The 18,984-nt window shown below is 48.0% G+C and overlaps 2 protein-coding genes across 2 annotated transcripts; both read left to right on the top strand.

Moving 5' to 3' along the window:
• Positions 1-10,213: 10,213 nt before the first annotated feature.
• HD556DRAFT_1303877 (uncharacterized protein) lies at positions 10,214-14,631 on the top strand (the record flags this gene model as incomplete). Its single annotated transcript, XM_041299629.1, has 13 exons — positions 10,214-10,245; positions 10,301-10,382; positions 10,404-10,739; positions 10,773-11,092; positions 11,168-11,449; positions 11,506-11,851; positions 11,936-12,345; positions 12,411-12,510; positions 12,591-12,752; positions 12,795-12,968; positions 13,025-14,188; positions 14,248-14,481; positions 14,506-14,631. The coding sequence occupies 13 exons, from the start codon at positions 10,214-10,216 to the stop codon at positions 14,629-14,631; spliced, it is 3,768 nt and encodes a 1,255-aa protein (XP_041166237.1).
• Positions 14,632-16,585: 1,954 nt separating this feature from the next.
• On the top strand, positions 16,586-17,192 carry HD556DRAFT_1330807 (uncharacterized protein; the record flags this gene model as incomplete). The annotated part of the gene is made up of 5 exons (XM_041301740.1): positions 16,586-16,612; positions 16,672-16,787; positions 16,837-16,977; positions 17,037-17,096; positions 17,147-17,192. Exons 2-5 carry the CDS (start codon positions 16,672-16,674, stop codon positions 17,187-17,189), a joined length of 360 nt encoding a protein of 119 aa, XP_041166236.1. The 5' UTR covers positions 16,586-16,612.
• Between the last annotated feature and the right edge of the window lie 1,792 nt (positions 17,193-18,984).

The raw sequence follows: 18,984 nt of genomic DNA, 5'->3' as shown, positions 1-18,984 counted from the left end.
TCGACGGAGGTTGTATATTGCGGTAGATGTAGGGCATGGCAAATGTTTATGGACGCTCGCAGATCAACATTACATAGGTCACGTCAAATGAGTCGTAATACCGCAAGGCTAGTGTCTCGTATCTAAGGGTGCGGCATCAGTTGGAATAAAAGTTAATTTAGTTATGAGGATGGTCATCACTCAACTGAATGGTGGCCTGGATCCTGTGCAGATGATGTAACACCGAGATGGTCGGCTCTTTGCGCAACAAATCGAACTCTATGACGAAAACTTGGTAATGCTGGGTTAAAAGCTAAAAAAGAGGTCTGAGGAAACTTGGTGACACTTTGTTGAGGTCAGGAACAAAAATTAATAGGGCAAGTTGGAAGTGGAGGTCTTGATAAAGATAAATTACCAAGGGCTTGATGTTGAGTCCAGAAGCTGAAGGGCTAGACGAAGCGAGAAGGTAGTAGTGAGCTTGGGTAGCCGCGGTCGGACTTGAACGTAGCCTAACGCACCAGAAAAACTGCGGTTGAAATTATGTAATGAAACCTAGTAACAATGGAGAAGTCACAAGATTGGCAATCTTAATTACTCGAGACCATTGAGGTCAGTCTTTGCTCTTGTTAAAAGGAAAGGGAATCCAGTGTCTGTGCAAGGGCGTTCAGGCGATTGGTCAATGTTGCAAGCTGCTCGAGTTGTATATGATAGACCTAAGAGACTATCATCATAGTAGGTGTAAAGAATATCCGACCGACCTATCTTAGTTTCTCTTTGTACACAGCGGCGCTTTCATCTCTGACCGTTGAGCGCTCCAGCAACTTTAGTTTGCGTGCCCAGCGCTTTTGAGTACAGAGCACAACCAAAATCTACTCCCTCGCATTTTCCTATCCATGTAGCATCCACTTGTTTCCTCCACACCTCCATCTGGGACTCAACGGGTATGTTGTAATGTTTGCAGTTCGTTGTCTTCCAGGACGATTTGTGGTAGGCCGAGTTGACTCAGTTGAGCATGGAGTGTCGGTATAAGTTAGGTTCTGGCATTGAGGTGCGTGTATAGTGTTGATAATAACACGCTCAACGTTATGGCATGTTTGACGCGATGAGAGATGCGGCATCCATCAAAAGTCGCGGTGATGCCGCAAGTTTGTTTATGTAAATCACGTGATAAGGGCCAGGCCATACTATTTGATCTCGCTTAGGGTGTGGTGAAAAATTATCCAGCCAGTTATTAACTGGGTTATTAACCCAGGAGAGGGCAGTTAATTATTAACTGACATTTTTTAACACATATTGACAGTCGGCACGTGATTTTTTCACCAAGCTATTAATATTAACTGGTCAAAAACAGGAGTTAAGTATTAACTATTCTTGATGAAAAAAATTCTGTGCGCTGGGCAATTTTACTTCCAGACCCATTCACCATCAGCATCATCAGTGTCATCAATGCAAGCCACCATTTGCTCTCTCTTCTTACCTTTTGACACACTCCCTTGGGGTGGATCATCAGCGAGAATTTTTGTGAGTTCTGGCACGTCCAAGTCAATGTCTTCCTCGGCATCGAAAGTGGAATCACCAGGCATGTTTTCAATTTTGTCATCGAGCCAGGTATGAGTATCTTTCTCTGCAGTCCTTTGAGTTGGGATAATCAATGTTGTCACACAAGCCATAAACAGACTGAATTTTGGTAGCCGTGTAGCACAGAACAATGTCGTGACGGGAGGAGAGGTACGAGTTGGTAGAGATGGGTTGCCGGATGATGTTGAGCATCATGTTGACTGTGGTATCACTAAGCCAGACATGTGAGGCAAGCTGCAACAGCTTGGAAACAGGAGCTGTGTCACGAAAGCCAAGCACATTGCTTTCCAAGGGGAGCTTTGCCATTAAAGGGCGAAAGTCGGCTGCTGCAGAACTCGGAATAAGGCCATCATGAACTGTTTCGGATAGAACTGAGGTGTCGAGAACTGAACCACTCATAGCTGTCAAATCTGTAAGGAGGTCTGCGATACAAGCAAAAAGTTAGATCAGTAGAATTTTGATTGACATATCTATTATCCCAATCACTCCGTCGTCCGACACTCCGAAAAATGTTCCTGACATATTAGCATGATTCAGGTGCAAGCCAATGGCTGGAATGACACAAATATGTCAGTATGAGATTCTATGAGCCTTTATCCACCCAACACGAGGCAAATCAGGACGAATTTGATATAACGGCATGCCTAGGATGCCATGGTAGGACATGGTACATTATTTACAGTTCTTGACCGGTGTCCCTCCAGCGTTGAATTATTTACAGTTAATAACCCAGTTAATAACTCGGTTAATTAACCGCTGTTAAAAACTATTGAATTTTTCACCGCACCCTAAGATTCTCGCTCGTATCATACTGATTTGAAGTGCAGAGCTCGGGAAAACAATTGAGTCCACATTCTACCGAACACAATACGCGCCGATTGCAATTCTACACGTGCCATTTTATTCATGCCCCAGGGCGCAAGGTTCTCATCTATGATGGTTGGTCCAAAGTCGATGCGTCCATCACCCTGAATGATATCGAAGACGAACGAGAACGACGATGCAGTGCCCAGAAACATGAAACTGGACATATACATATCTTTTTCGCCAATGTTTCAATTACAAAAGTACATTCAGTACCCCAGGTTTGAGACTGTCGAAGCTGAATCCAATGGCGAATGTGATGGTTTCTGATTGGAACGCACTGAGGCTGGTAAACAGTAAGTCCGTCGAATTTACTGCCGACTTCAGCCTGGCAGCACGCTGTCCCTGAAAAGTCAGGGATTTGGCCGACTCTAGGGCTATTCACTCTGGGGCCAAAGTCTTGGGCCGGTCTGGGGCTTCGGCAGCTGACTTCAGGCGGAGTTCAAACAGGCAAAGCATCACGTGTCAATAGCTGCAGCTCTTCCACCGCTGCCCGCCACCGCGAATAACCTTCCTGCCAATGCAAATGCCTTCCCACCCGCCCGCTATCTGCTGTTGGAATGCTGCATTCGTGCTCCGTTCAAAATGCACACTATCAGTAGTTGATCAGTAGCCTTTGTTGTCCATTTCCCGCCCTCTTAATTGCCTTCCTTTCCTAAGGCTAATACCTGCGCAACTGCCCGCCTGATTCCCTGTCAGCGCTGTTTGGACGGGCAGGAGGGCGCAGCAGCAGGCAAGCGGCGGCTGGTGGGAGATTGTGTCAGCGTGACACTGTCCCTTGGTTGAGAGTTACGGCCCATCTGCAACTGAACCCAAGCCGCCCCAGTGTGCGCTTCATCGAAGCCCATCTATAGATGAATTTATTCCTGTGTTAAGACCGTGCACAAAGGGTAGGACTGATTCCGAGGGGCTTGGCTTCAGCTCGTGCGCTGCGCCCCTTACCCGAGTATGTGCCCTTAATTTCAGAATGATGTCCGAAGAAAGTCCAAGGATGTCCGAAGGACGTCCGAAGCGCGGGAAAGTTCGGAAGGACTTTCCGGACGAGTGCAAGTAACTTCCGGACGAGTGCGGGAAAGTTCCGGAGGAACTTCCGGAAATTACGATGAGGTTTCGTCCTGATACGGATACGTGTAATGGCTACTTATGACAAGTCCTAAGTAGAAGCAAACAGAGGAAAGGCTGCAAGGACAAAGTCCGAAGCAGAATAGGTCCGGAGGACCGCGGGAAAGTTTCGGACGAACGTCCGGAAACTTCGGAGGATCGGATGAGCGGATAAGCGGATGAGCGGAGCTCTGGCCTAGGGAATTTCTCCCTAGGCCTGAGATGGATATTGACTAAGTCGATAGACTAGAACTGATGTGAGGACTTAGAGTGAGATCTAGTGCGAGGACTAATATGATATTCAGACTGAGGAACTACAGGACATATACAAGAGTTTATATACTAAGGAAATAACGGAAAGATCAGTAAGCAAGCGTCCGAGGCTATGTATGAAGCATAAGCAAAGTTATCAAGCGCAAGTCGGAAATGAAGCATAGGTTAACGGATCAGTAAGCATACCGGTAGTAAGTATAACCGAGATACCGAGGACAAGGAATACCGAATAGAGGAATAGGCTGTGTTAACTGTTATATGCACAGGAATTGAACTAGGAAGCTTATCGTATATCGGATCGGATCGGACCGGACCGGACCGGACCGGACATCCGGATGAGACGCGTGGATTGAGGTATGGAGGTAAATGTATGTGGATGTGGATGTGGATGTGCAGGGGTGCAGGGATCCGGATGGATAGAGGACTGGAGACATGAATAGGGTGTCCGAAGGTCCGGATGAGGCGTGGGAATATTGTCAGATGTAGGTCCGGAATACGGGATATGACAGTATCCCCCCTTTAAGGCCGAGCCCTCGAGGCTGAAGACTTAGGAAGTTCGGAACGGAGATTGCTGGTATATGGCAAAGGATAATGATGGATGAATTCCGGAGGATTGGTTCCTATGAGTGAAAATTTCCGGAGGTCTCGGAAATGTTCCTGACACATGCATGGTTCATTATTATGCCTAGTACTTCATCTGGAGACTGGATGTCATAGACGGTGATGAAGAATGGCGATGGGACGCGAGGACAAATGGATTTCCGGAGCGGAAGTCTGGAACACATTGAGGATAATTCCGAAGGTGACCGGAAGTCCGGAACATGCGTGGGAAAATCGGAGGAAGCTCACGGAGCGGAGGATTTCATGTCAGGATAACGGAAATGCAGCGAGTGCAGGAAAAGAGGGCGAGAGTGAATGCAGAAATGCAGGCTTCTTTCTGATGTGACGGAGGAGTCCTGTGAGACATATCTATCTCCACGAAGCAGAGCTTGTGCTGAGGTACAGCTAAGGATAAGTGCATCATCGGAAATCCGGAAATTAGCCCCTATGACCGGAAATGTTCCGGAGCACGGATTGCACACTATCAAAGGTCGTGGACGGAGTTTCTAGGTGTACTGAAAGTTAACGCAAATAGCAGGGTTTTGCATCCGGTGCGAGGCTTTTGATAAACGCGTGTGGTGGATGGAAATCCTTATGATGGGACGGACGGATGATCAGAAACACGGATACCGGATATCGGAAACTCAAAGCATCGGAAACACAGAGAGTCGGAAACGTGGATTGACGATATCTGCAAAGACGCGATTTTCAGATGGATCTTCGGAAATGCTTTCCAGGCAGTTCCGGAAGGGTGCAATGGACAGGAAATCAATGGTCCGAAGGTCAACACTGGTCAGGTGGAGGTGTATGCTGAAATGGACCGGATCCTTCTAGCTCGCAAGTCCTGCAACAGGCAACTGCGTTAACTAGGGATATATAGTCGGTTTTATCAGTGGAAGTGACTCGGTGGACTTGGGTTTTTCGGATTAGGGTCGGATGTGGTCGGAAAACATGATAGGAGGTCCGGACGTAAGTGTTTGGCAATGCCAGGGTCTATGGTGAAATATACAATGGGAGTCGGAACGGAGATTGAGTCGGAAAAGCAGAGGAAGAGAATGGATCATCGGAGGAGATGTATATAATAGGACAGAGGTGTTTGCGAGTGGTTCGGATTTTCGGAGCTTCGGAGGATAGAGGCTATGGCGCGGAAACCCATAGGAGGTGGATCGGAACATAGGGAAGTGAGGTGGAAGTGTCGGATGACTCTTGACAGGCTTGATAAATGAAGGATGGATGAATCCAGACATGTTCCAATGATGTGCAATGCAATGTGCGTGTTTTCCATGGTCATCCGAAGCAGATCCGACTGGAGAATGCATCTGGATGGTCCGGATAGGTTACGGGTCGGATAGGAAAGCTGCACATGTATGTATGACTGCACGAGATGGTGAAAATTGTTCCAGTTATGGGACGGAGCAAGCAAATTCCGGATGGAACACAAGCTGAAGAGGGTGAAGTGAATACTCAAGCGGAGTCCCTATCCCCCCTTTTGGGAGAATTTTCCAAACATTGATGGAGGAAAAATGGGCACAGGGTTCCAGCAGGAGCTTTGGATTTTCGGAAGAAACTGGATGTGAGTCACAAGAACGGAATGGAACGGAAGATATAACGCAACGCAGGACTGTAGTGCTAAAAATTTCGGAGGTATCACCAGTGCTTTTCCGGATCCGAAACAGATTCCAGAGAAGACAATATTGAACGGTGAGGGACTTTAAGACAGGAGCGGAAGCGGGTCCGAAGCAACTACAAGCTATTGCAAAGTATATCCATTCCGAATGGAGGCGGTCCAGAGACAAAGGGTGCATCGGAGGTAGGAGCTAGGAGCTTCCATGAAGAAAGCCATCGGAAATCCGGACGATTGAGTTCCGGAAATAGGGGTAAAGGTCGGATATTGGTATACTGAGGAAAAAGGACAGGAGGACGGATGGAAGGATTGCAGAGTGGAAAAGTGAGGACGGAGGATGGACAATTGTATAAAACATGTCCGGGCTATGGCATAGAATACCCATAGGAGTGTTTCGGATCCGGAGCGGGTGTAACTTGTCCTGGAGCGGAGGAGTGAAGAGATCTTTCGGAAACATGGAGATTTGACAACGAAATGGACAGATGAGCTATAACGCGAAGGAATGCTTTGATACTGAAAAGTCCGGACGTCCGAAGATATCCGAAGCTATCCGAAGCTTATCTCCAGCAATTTCCTGGAGCACGGGAGTGAACAGATGTTTCGGAAACATGAAGATTTGACGCCAAAATGGACGGATGAGCTATAACGTGAAGGAATGCTTTGGTACTGAAAAGTCCGGACATGTCCGAAGATATCCAAAGATATCCGGAGCTTATCCGAAGCTATCCGAAGCTATCCGGAGCCATAACACGAAGGAATACTTTGGTACTGAAAAAGTCTGGACGTCCAAAGCTATCCGAAGCTATCCGAAGCTATCCAGAGCTATAATGCAAAAGAATACTTTGGTACTGGAAAGTCCGGACGTCCGAAGCTATCCGAAGCTATCCGAAGCTATCCGGAGCTATTAATTTCCTGGACCCGGAGGAAATATGGGCAGGAACTGGAGTGGACGTGGTACCAGTAACAGTAAAGAACAATCGCAAAGCATGTTTATTCTGATCCGGAAAAGTTCAGAGATGACAAGGAGCAAACCAGAGTTATAGATCGGAGGGGCGGAGACCTTCATCAAGAAAGCCAATAGAGATCCGGAGTTACAAACTTCCGGAAAATAGGGGTAAAACGCGGAGGGGTTCGGAAAGTTGTTGATTTCGGACGGGAAGTCGGATGTAAGAACTGACAGGCTTCTGGAGAGGAACAGATGGTTTTCCAGGACCTACTTCCGGAGAATGAATCGGATGAGTTCCGGAATTTCGGATCAGAGGCCTGGAGGTGGATAATGAAGCCAGGAAATGGTCAGGAATTTGCATAGGACGTATTGGAAGCAAAATTCTAATCTGCCCTTTCGGAAGACATTCCTAATGTCGGAGGAGAATCAACAAGGCGTTTCCGGATGGTGGAAGGAAAAAATAGGGGCTAGAGCGGAGGAAAGAGTGCCATCCGAATTTCGGAGGCAGGAACCCGAGCGGGCCATTGTCAGAGGAAGCAAAACCCGAACACTTGGCAGAAAACCATCATGAAAGACGGAGTTCCTCTACAAGGAGGGTAATGGATACCAATACAAGGTGAATGCTACATGGGTGGCGGATATGAATGGTAGATAGGGGTCCGGACTTTGACCGGAGGAGGTGCCATCCAACATGGAGGCGGACTGGAAATCAACCAGTGGAAAGAACACGGCTAGTCCGAAGATAAGGGTTCCGCAAAAATGCGGATCCGACGTCAGAAGTCTAAGGCATTTCCTGTAGTACCAATCAGAAAGAAGGTTTGCACAATACCCTATTGATCAACGGATCATGGTGGGTGAGCAAGTATATTCTAGTTGGTACAAGGAGAATCCGAAGGAGTTGAATGTTTGAGGCATTCCGGAGTTGACTTTGCCAGTTCAGGAAACGGTTCGGAAACGGAAAACATCGGAGGTGTAAGGATGTATCGGATATCGTAAATGATAGGATCGGATCAGGGAATACAGGACATCAAGTCCGAAAACCTATTTGTTCTGCCACGGAGGTGACAATCCTGTTTGGTTTCAGGAGCGGAGTTTCATGATACTGAAGTGGAAGTGACAGCAGAGCATGAAGGGTGGAACTTGAGTGTTCCGGTGGGTGTTTACATATGCAGGGATCGGAAATATGAGTTCCGGAAAATCCGGAGTTTTCATCGGAAATAGGAAACAGGAAAATGGAGGGTTCGGATGAGGAATACACAGTTTCCAATGGACGGAGTCGGATCCGATTTCGGGTATGATCTAAGGATTCAGTATACTCGGTAAGGTGTGAGTCTGAATATACTGTTAAGACCGTGCACAAAGGGTAGGACTGATTCCGAGGGGCTTGGCTTCAGCTCGTGCGCTGCGCCCCTTACCCGAGTATGTGCCCTTAATTTCAGAATGATGTCCGAAGAAAGTCCAAGGACGTCCGAAGGACGTCCGAAGCGCGGGAAAGTTCGGAAGGACTTTCCGGACGAGTGCAAGTAACTTCCGGACGAGTGCGGGAAAGTTCCGGAGGAACTTCCGGAAATTACGATGAGGTTTCGTCCTGATACGGATACGTGTAATGGCTACTTATGACAAGTCCTAAGTAGAAGCAAACAGAGGAAAGGCTGCAAGGACAAAGTCCGAAGCAGAATAGGTCCGGAGGACCGCGGGAAAGTTTCGGACGAACGTCCGGAAACTTCGGAGGATCGGATGAGCGGATAAGCGGATGAGCGGAGCTCTGGCCTAGGGAATTTCTCCCTAGGCCTGAGATGGATATTGACTAAGTCGATAGACTAGAACTGATGTGAGGACTTAGAGTGAGATCTAGTGCGAGGACTAATATGATATTCAGACTGAGGAACTACAGGACATATACAAGAGTTTATATACTAAGGAAATAACGGAAAGATCAGTAAGCAAGCGTCCGAGGCTATGTATGAAGCATAAGCAAAGTTATCAAGCGCAAGTCGGAAATGAAGCATAGGTTAACGGATCAGTAAGCATACCGGTAGTAAGTATAACCGAGATACCGAGGACAAGGAATACCGAATAGAGGAATAGGCTGTGTTAATGTTATATGCACAGGAATTGAACTAGGAAGCTTATCGTATATCGGATCGGACCGGATCGGACCGGACCGGACATCCGGATGAGACGCGTGGATTGAGGTATGGAGGTAAATGTATGTGGATGTGGATGTGGATGTGCAGGGGTGCAGGGATCCGGATGGATAGAGGACTGGAGACATGAATAGGGTGTCCGAAGGTCCGGATGAGGCGTGGGAATATTGTCAGATGTAGGTCCGGAATACGGGATATGACACCTGAAGGGTTCCGCAGATCTTAATCCAACTCCACAGCTCGATTGGTCTTTTGAGCTTTCGGGCATCCTCCCAAACTCATGGTCGGAAAATCAACGGCAGCCTGGCTTGGATGCCTCTACATCGCTCTTAGGATGATTCTAGAATGACTGCGCCAGCTGCATGGCTGCGCATCGTTCGATAGACAGATGTATTGAATAACATACAATGCTGGCACTTAGTACTTATTCCCGACTCCCGCACCCAGACTTCCTCTGAAGAGGTCTAATGAAATTCCCGACTCCCACGGTAGTGGAGGAGGGTTTTGTCTGCAACAAACGTGCCGTTCTCTACCACAGATACAAAAAACAATCGACGTTGAAAATGGTTCCGGCATAGCGAACTCAACCATGCAGGCAAGCAAGGTCAAATTCGGCATTCATGTCGAACCCTAGTTTACAACCAACTGATGGGAAAACAGGAAATGGAAAGAGCCAGTGGAGTCGGGAACTCGCGCGTCAGGGGCGCTATGATCAAGTAAAAGAGGCGATAGCGAGTTTGTTGGCTGTCAAACTGGTTATCGGCTAACACTGTAAAGCACCCTTCCATTGCAGCTTGGCAACATTCCTTCTAAAGCTAGGAACTGAAGGCAAAATTTTCCCCGTACGTCCGTAAATTGCCTCTTGCCGGTGTACGCCAGCCTGCTAATCTAAAGTAGCTGATCCAAGCCCTTCTTCTGAAGTTCTTTAGGACAGGTCTGACTCGTCTATTCATGTTCTTATTCGCTTCCACTCAGGAAGGAAGTGCCCATGGCGTCCCAATGGAATAAGTCACCTGCGACCCTGACATACAATACAAAATGGCTGAGTTAAAACTAATCTCGCTCCATCCAATTTTCTGCGCGCAACCTGAGTTACCCAACATGGCTAATACATCTCATCGCTTGAATGACAGGTAAGCCGCTATGTGCGATGTGCTCAATTCACTGATTTGGAGCGCTTGTATTCAGCAGCAGTGAAGATGATTTTGATATCGACGAGGGTTTCTTGTCAAGCCCTGACGATGAAGCTAGTCCATTCAACCTAGACGAAGTCCCTTCAGGAGTTAAATAGGAAGACCCTCTGCAACAACGAGAGGTGTTCGATGGTATCTTTCTTGCTCGCGAAGGCCAAGACAATACCAGCCCTACATGGGAGCAGACTCCCATCTGTAACATGCTTCTCTCTGCCTTTGAGAGATTGTTTTGCAGGAAGGACAAATCTAGCGCTGCAACCTCCTTACTGCGCCGCACCAACCTCTGTATTGATCCTCAGTTCACCTATGCCTCTGACGACAGCAGGTTGCTGTGGGATGCATCTAGACATTTCCTTGACTTCGTTCTTGTGGTCTCAGGCACCCTGGGCCTGGATGCTTTCCTCCCCAATACAATTTCTGATCACACATTCACCGTCACTCTAGACTTCCGCTTGCAAACCAAGTAGTTCAGACCCAAGTTTGGGAAGCTCGGTTTTAACCCTACAGGCTCTATGATGGCAATTGGCAATGGCAGTGCCTGCAAGCTGTGGCTAGGATTTTGCCCCCTTGCCAATGTAGAGGACCTCTCCGTGGCTGATGAGGCTCCCCTGCTCAATGAAAAGAAGCATGGCGACACACGACTGTCATCCCGCCACTTTCGCATGGCTGTGATGTTCATGGCCTATGCATTAGCAAAAATACCTACCATGCCTATTCACTTAATGCATACATATGGTACTGATGAGGACTTCTCTTCATGGAAAATCAAAGACATTACGAATCTTTAGTAAGTTTGAGTTCTATTTCCTTCATGGATTCCCATGCGTTTAATTCAATAACTGACGGACTTGCCTATGTTTAGCGCAACGCCCACTCTCACCCTTCGTCTCGATGATCTTAAGTCGCTTCACCAAATCATGGTCTCGGTGTGGGATGCGTGGGTTGAAGAGGCGCCGCCTTCGTGGAAGGTCGATGGTTGGCTGGAATCTCATGTCCCTCTCTCGGTAGCTTGTCGCTATGGGCAGAACCAGCCCATCACCAGTTTAGACCCCAATGCGCGTAGTGTTGAAGAAAGGAATTGGCAAGTTGAGCGGGAATACTCCAATATTCGCTATCTATCTATGGCCATTGCAACAGATCTTACGTGCATATCCTCTTGTCTGTACAAAGCGCCTGACAGCTTATTCACATTACAAACAGCTGCAAACCAGTCCGTAGTTGGCAGGAGGTTCCAAATGAGGAGATTCTGGAAGCGCATAATATTATATATGATTCTCCAGATCCAATATTCCGACAACCTGCCAACCTGGATGATTTTCCAGCTCAAGATCCCCGGACTCAGAAGGAGAACAACATATATGATGAAGAGGGTCATCACATTCCCTGTTTTCATGGTATATGTAGCAACAACACCAAGCCTTGCGGCGTGCTAATTAATCTGGAGACTATTACGGAGTTGTTCTCTACATTCATTCCCGACGATGATAACATGGTGCTTGACCCAGATATCATTTTTGATGACGACATTCGTACTCCTATGGTCAACGTCTATCCTCAAGCATTCCTATGAAAATACGGTCACATACAATGTAACTCTATCTTGCCTCATTTTGCTCCATTCATGTCCAAGATTCGCAATGCTGTTTCGCGCTCGAGTCCCAATCAAAATCAGGATCCATTTGATGGCCAGCCTGCGGATGGTGATGCAGACGAGTTCGATCGCTTGCCCTCTGGATCATTACCCACTGTACTCTTCACTAGTGGTTCCCAGTTTTACAATGAAATCTCCCACCGCATCAGACCATCCGCTGACCTTCACGATGTCCAGCAAGGGCGCATCACATTGGCCCTCTCAGGCGCTTACTCTCACGGTCACGGCCAAACCACGCACCGCATTGTGATGAGGGAATGTAGGCTCAATCTCCCTCACCAATGCTATGACAATAAGATCAAAGTCAACGATATTCCCCAGGCTTTGCGTCTAGAGAACATCTACATTTTTCAGCTGGATTCCCTGAAGCACCATAAGCGCAATGGAGCGTGAGTCATAGCATTAATATCTCACTGTGCATTGCGGCGGCACTAACAATATGCCTCTGCTGTAGCTCCATATATAGAGATATGGTGGTGCCCTTAGCCAGCTCTTGGTCCCATCCCGCCATATTTCAGGCCCTCCGCCCCCATCTTCTTGTATTGACTTCAGAGGTGCGTTGCTTTTATTTGTGAATATATATATATGCTCACCTCACGCCTTCCCTATACCATACCTTCAGGCATTTCCCCAGGTATACCAGTGGACTACCTACCCCATCACGTCCCTGTTAGAGCGTATTTGGGATCATTTTTCCCCTCTTGTGGAGAGAGGTGTGAAACCTGCCCCTCAAGCCATTGAACTCTGCTCCGTACTTGAGCGCGCTTTGGCTTACGCTCACACTGGAGATACCAAGGTAATCGCTACCAGCCTCATGAGGCCTTTGTGGTTGGTCCAGAGTCTGCTAGAACACGGCCTGCCTACCTTTTCTCCCTCTGTGCGCTTTGCTGCACCTCCTTCTATTCCTGTTGCGATCAGCCCTGCAGATTGGCCAATGCTCACCAGCATGAAAGTCCTGGCCATTGCCTCCAAGCGCTCTCAAATTTTGACATACGGCAATGACCACTTTGAGGTTTGTGGTTTCTTGTCTACTACATCAGAGCCGCTGTTCATCCAACTTGTCCCCAGGCTTACAAAGCCGAGTTTCATATAACGCTTTCTGTGAATCAACTCTCCTCCAACGCCTTCCTTGGGTACCCTAGCAATCTCCGCCATGCTATTATCATTGCATTGGTCGCTCTCCAGGTGTATATCGCCGATGTCAAGACCCTTGTCACTAAAGCTGTCACCGTCGCCTGCAGTGACATGGAGGCAGAGGATGGTGGCAATGGGGAACTCCATGCAGCAGGGCGACACAAAGGTCTCCACAAGTGGCTAGCCACTACTCATCCTCTTGGCTATGCTGATAAAGGATACAAATATTTGGTTTCATGCATGCATGCTAAATCTACAGATCATCATGAAGGACTGCCCAACCCAACCAATGTGAAGCTCTCTGTTCATGATTTTGCCCAGCTTATCTGCAATATGTCTCGAAAGACCGACCCAGCCCCCGTGGCCGCTCCTCTCATCTCCGGTGGTTGTTCTACCCCTGTCTTCCGCGTCGCCCTGGTTCATATGCGCAAGTATGCCCCAAAGGACTCGCCAACGCATGCCGACAAGTTCCTGCACGATGCATTCATTGTCGCCGCCAACCACCTTCATATCAACAACGTTCCGTGGCATCGTCCCGCAGGACCTCGAGGCAGACGGTCCAGAAAGCCTGTTTTTGACTCTTGGGTCAATCTAGGGAAAGCCGTAGATCTGCAGGCAATCAAGTGCAACCACACCCAGTCAGGCAATGCAGCAGCCGAAGCATCCCAGCGAGCCCAGGCTGCTGACTCTAGGGCTGTGTGGTCCGCCGACTCTATCACCCTGCAGTCACTACCGGATTATATTCTTAGATCCCGACTTCCTGATGAGTTTTCCCTTGAGAGCATCAACCTCGCGGACAACTCATCCTCAGACGGTCAAGAGCCCAGCTCACAAGAGATTTATGAATGGGTATTTGCCAATTTCAACATCAATAAACCACTGCATCAAATTGCCCTCATAGCTGGCATCTACGTCAGCCGGATCATCCCCGATATCTTCTGGGCCAACTCTGACAAGCCAAAAGCCCATACCATCGCTGATCACATCGCTCTCACAAATGCCATTCGTGCCCTCCCATGGAAGCCCAACGCTAGCGGCCGTAAAGGCTGCAAACTACCCCAGCAATTCATCGCCATGGTGCCTGCCTACATCCTAGCGGTGTATGATGAAAAAGCCCTTTGCGCATTCATTGTGACAAGCGCAAAAATTTCCCCAAGCCCTGGAATGCAAAGAATAGTGCTAAATGGATTGGTCCACTCCTTCTAGTGCGCTTAGGGCTTCTAAGAGCAGTGGCTGGCAGAGTCTGGAAGGGCGGCCCGCCTTTTGAAGATTGGAAGCTGCTCTCTGCTGAGGCTGTAGCTGCAAAACATTGGGAGATCACGGCATGTCTGGCAGATCGCCAGTATGGACCTTTCCGATTGGGAGTCATGTTCTTGGGCATTGACAAAGCTGTAAGTCTGGGGCGCACATCTCAGACGTACACCATCAATCCTGCAATCTCATCCATTAAGGCCAACAAACGTGCATCAAAGGACAACTCTGATAGCGATGACGTAGAGATCATTGAAGTTCGTACGGCCAAACACCCCCGCTCGACATGACTACCGCAGCCATTCTCGAGCGCTGCGGGCAGTTATGTATGTCTGTACCGCTGTTTGTATAGTGTATCTTTCACGTCGCTTTACTGCTTGTAAAATTGTCTTACCCCAACCTAATAAGTCGTACTTACGCCCCTCGCACTTTCCGCCCATAATCATCGCGGCAGCCGACTTGGATGATAAGAATCAGGCTGTCCCAAGTGACTAGTGCGCAGCTAATCCCACTTCTACGTGTCTTCTGACTGCAAGGTTGCAGGCTTCGAGAATTCCAAGGCGGTCATCTACTTATCATCGGATGCTTAATTCAATTGGCGTGGCTACCCCCTGCCAGTGAAGCATAAGGCAAGGCCCGTTGTCAGAGACCCTGCCATTTCAACAGCATCTGCCAAGCAGATATTTATATACTATACTCGCCGTATCTTGGTCCATTCGACTGGAACGAAATTAAGAAGCGTATATATAGTCGCAGATTGGAATTGATCGACGACTCTTGCAATTCGCAGTGATGTTGAACTCGCCTGCTTACTCACCCCAGACAATCAAAGCTCATACCATTTCAAACGAATCCCTAGCAGATTATCCTAGCATTCACTCCATGCGCATTGCCTGGGTTGATCTAGTCAATATTGTTAGCCTTCACACCGTCCCTCTCAAATCCTTCCATCGCCTCCTCCAGACTGGGTATAACCGTCGCCCAATGTGTTTTTGGCTATGGCGAATGATACCTGAGCACTAGCTGAATCGAGTCCAGCTCCTGAAAGAACTGAGAAAGGTCGCCGTCCATGCAAGCCCGTCCGCCGTCGTGTTGGCCGTAGATTATAGTTTTCTCGCAATGCCAAATGTGAATATTTTCACCTCAGTGGATCGGGATCGTTACTATATCGCTCCTGGGTCGTCTCAATTGCCTGCCCCTTGGTCTCGCAGTCCTACCGGTCCTTCAAAGCCAAAGATGTGGTTGTGAGTCGCCGGACCCAGCGGTGAGTTGTTGCCTTGGCCTTACCAGTCTGCAATCTTCACGAAGAGACTTCCCGTGTGATATGGCTGACACATTGTTCCTTATGCGATGCCCCCGCAGGAGTGGGTGGGATCCATACTCTCTGGCCAGGGCTAATGACGATCGCCTTTCCTCTTATAACACTTTGGGCTTGAAGGGCTACAGGCAAAAAGGTCTGCGATGCCTACGAATTGAATCATGAGAAAGCTGAAAAGTTGCCAGCAGCTCAGATGGCACGAAAGAAAAAGAGTGATTAGAAAGGCTTTTCCCAAAGATATAAGGGACTGTATGAATTTAGCGCCCCTGCTCTCAAGGGAAATTAAATGCGGACGGGGGCTAAGAAGAGAAGGGGAGGGGTGCGTCGCCTGCAGGTGTGCTTCAAAAAGCTATCGCAATGGCCGCAGCGCTTGAAGAGCATGCCAATTAACATGGGCTGGCTACCCCGCCTACGCATTTGACGCCCCGCCGGATAGAAGGTAAAAGCAAATGAAATTTTGAGAAAAAAAGATGTGGAACACTGAAAGAACTGGACGTGCAGTCGACGATAGTCGGGCATGCAATGTCCGAGTCAAGTTCATTCAATGATATGATCATGGTACACGTGCAGTCGACGATAGTCGACATGCAACGTCAACTTCATGCTCGACGGTCTCGACGTCAAATGCTAAGCGTTCGACGACGGTGAAAAGATCCATTCAGTTAAAAACGCTAGGCGTTCAACCGCGGGCCGGAGGCGAAACTCAAACGCTAAGTGTTTGTTGGTGATGTTGATGCCGAACGCTAAGCATTCAACGATGATGGAAGTTGAGAAGAAAAGATGAAGATTATGTAATCTGGATGTGGTGTTACAATTGCCACATATAATTTCAGACTTTGAAATCTGATTTGTCAGCGCAGATTGAACAAAGCCGGCGCCGTCTCCCTATAATGATGGTGGGTTTAAACTTTATAATCAATGTTCATATATACTATAGTAATCCATTCTGCATAATCATGGCTCGCTTTAGGTGAGGATGTCATCTGCAAACTCTCTTCGTGCAAACTCAAACATGAAGATCCTTTTAGGTGTTGGCATCGGTGAGGGTTCAGCGTACTGGTCATGGTGTTGCTGGCATGCTGCGTTGACTCATCATCTTCACTTTGACCCAGTCCTTGTTTGGGTATTGTGAGTGAACCATCTGCTCAATTTCTCGCGAGGTGCTAACCATGATTAGATATCAGTGTCATCAGTTCTCGGACTTGATTAGAGTAGAGTGGGCGGCATATGCGGCTTTGAGCACGGCTACTGTTGTCGATATCCTTGTTGCATCATCAATGTGGTATCTCCTCGCTACCCCCCGCGCTGGGTTCTTCAGGTAACGAACGATCCGTCGACTGTCAGGATATCATATTCAAGTTGATGTTGAGCGTTAAGGTTGGATTCCTTCATCAACAAGCTTATAACTTACACCGTTAATACTGGCTGTATCACAAGGCATTTCGTCCATCCAGACTATACTACACCTTGATTGATGTTTTGTGCAGTATAGGTTCAGTGGCAACTACAGTCACAGTAAGGTCTACATAATCTATTCGATATATCTTGCCCGTCTACAGGCCTACAAACACCCAGACAGAAAGATAGGACTCGAAGATCGCCGGGTGAGGTATGGAATCGAACTCCTAGCTGACACATTTGACTTGGCACGGGGAGGCGGTTTCTTCACAGGTGTTTCTGTTACGAGGGCGATCGCTGGCGCTGTGCGAGATTTGGAGGATTGAGACTGGGAATCAGTACGCCCGATGATGCGCTTAGCGGTTGCAGCATGCGTCTTTGTATCTGTCTGTGACATCGCAGCTGTTGACAAAAGCAGCCTTTAATGGAAGGTTGGACACCAGGCGCGGGAGGGAAGGACAGAACTACGACAAGTTGGTAGTAGATGTACATTAAGGAAACATGATGATTCAGGCTTACCGACAATTTCTCCATTCGACAGAGCTGAAATGATACACCGATTTCAAAGGATAACTTGAGTGATACATTGAAGCAATCTATGGATCAAAAATCAGGTTTCGGTTTGTGTCCCCAAGTCTCTGTAGATTGCCTTACATGATCACGATACAACCCACACTACAGATTCACTGGATGATACCACGTGTATAGCTGGTGTTTAGAGAGTGGTCTCGTCGAGGTTGACGGGCAGGTAAATCCCTGTGGATATGCGCTCGGAAGAGATTTCAAGATTCTTTCCGCTGATAAATGTAAATCGAATGTGAAGGTCACGAAACGGACACATCGTATGATCCACCCTTCAAGCTTCAAGCTTCAAGTTTGATAGATTGAACTTCTCAACTGTTCTGCATGATTGGGGCGATGAAGGATGTGCTGAGTGAGGATTGGACAGGTATGGGGACTGCGAATAAAGTTGCCGTCGTTAGCTGACATTGGTGCGTGCCGAGACTTATGTAAGAATAGGAGCGAGACGTGTGTTTCGCTAGGATCGAAGCACGCGTCCGAGTCATGGACTCGAACCTCACATGGAACACTTACATTGTACGAGAAGTCCTTCAGTGCACTGGGTGAGCGCATCAACCGTGCTACTACGTAAAATAGCAAGTATCACTGTGACAGACTTGGAATCCCGCTAAATTTTCTATTCTCTCCCAGCCTTGACTCCAAGTCAGGCCCCAGGCCACTTGGGCCGCACTCAAGCCTCAGGCTGAAACCCAACCGTTTCTCACTGGTAAGTCGCAGAAATACTAATAGTAGCGTCGTTGCTCACTCTTAGAGTGTCAAATTTTCTCCGACTTTCAAAAGCGGAGTCCGAGTCAGGCTAGTACTTGGAAAGGCCTCTCACTTGCCACCCCTGCATGACACAAGAGCCTTGGATGGCTCATCAGTAACTTAATAGATGTACAAACTTGTCAGAGTGACCAAACGGTGTGTGTGCCATCACTACTCAAATAGTTTAGAGATGACATTGTGATACCGTTTCTAGGTCAGTGTAATGATCTCACAGATTCTGCGCCATGACTCCTTATGGCATGCGCCGAGTCGCTGTCTGACAATCAAGTGAGCGTCAGACGTCAGCGCTTCGCCGTCTTGTTTCTTCCTGCAAAAGTTAGGAGAGTTGATTGATTAGGGGCACCATTAGCTAAGCATGTTCAGGCACTAATTGTCTGCCATGTTCAATGATATTTACAGTGTGTTGCATATGACATTGCAGTGCGTGTTTTCAAAACTTGGCCTCACTACCTTTGCCGGCACTTTTACATCCTAATGAGGTCAAGGGATGTGACATGTCACTCTAGCCAGGGCCTGCCGCAGCGCTGTTATATAAGCGGTTTGCCCTCTACCCTTTGTCTTTAAGAATTGTTGCACC

The sequence above is a fragment of the Suillus plorans genome, assembly GCF_016647745.1.
Source record: "Suillus plorans strain S12 chromosome Unknown HD556scaffold_4, whole genome shotgun sequence".
Taxonomy (NCBI): Eukaryota; Fungi; Basidiomycota; class Agaricomycetes; order Boletales; family Suillaceae; genus Suillus; species Suillus plorans.
The sequence above is the reverse complement of the archived record's forward strand: the minus strand, read 5'-3'. Positions and strand labels throughout refer to the sequence as shown.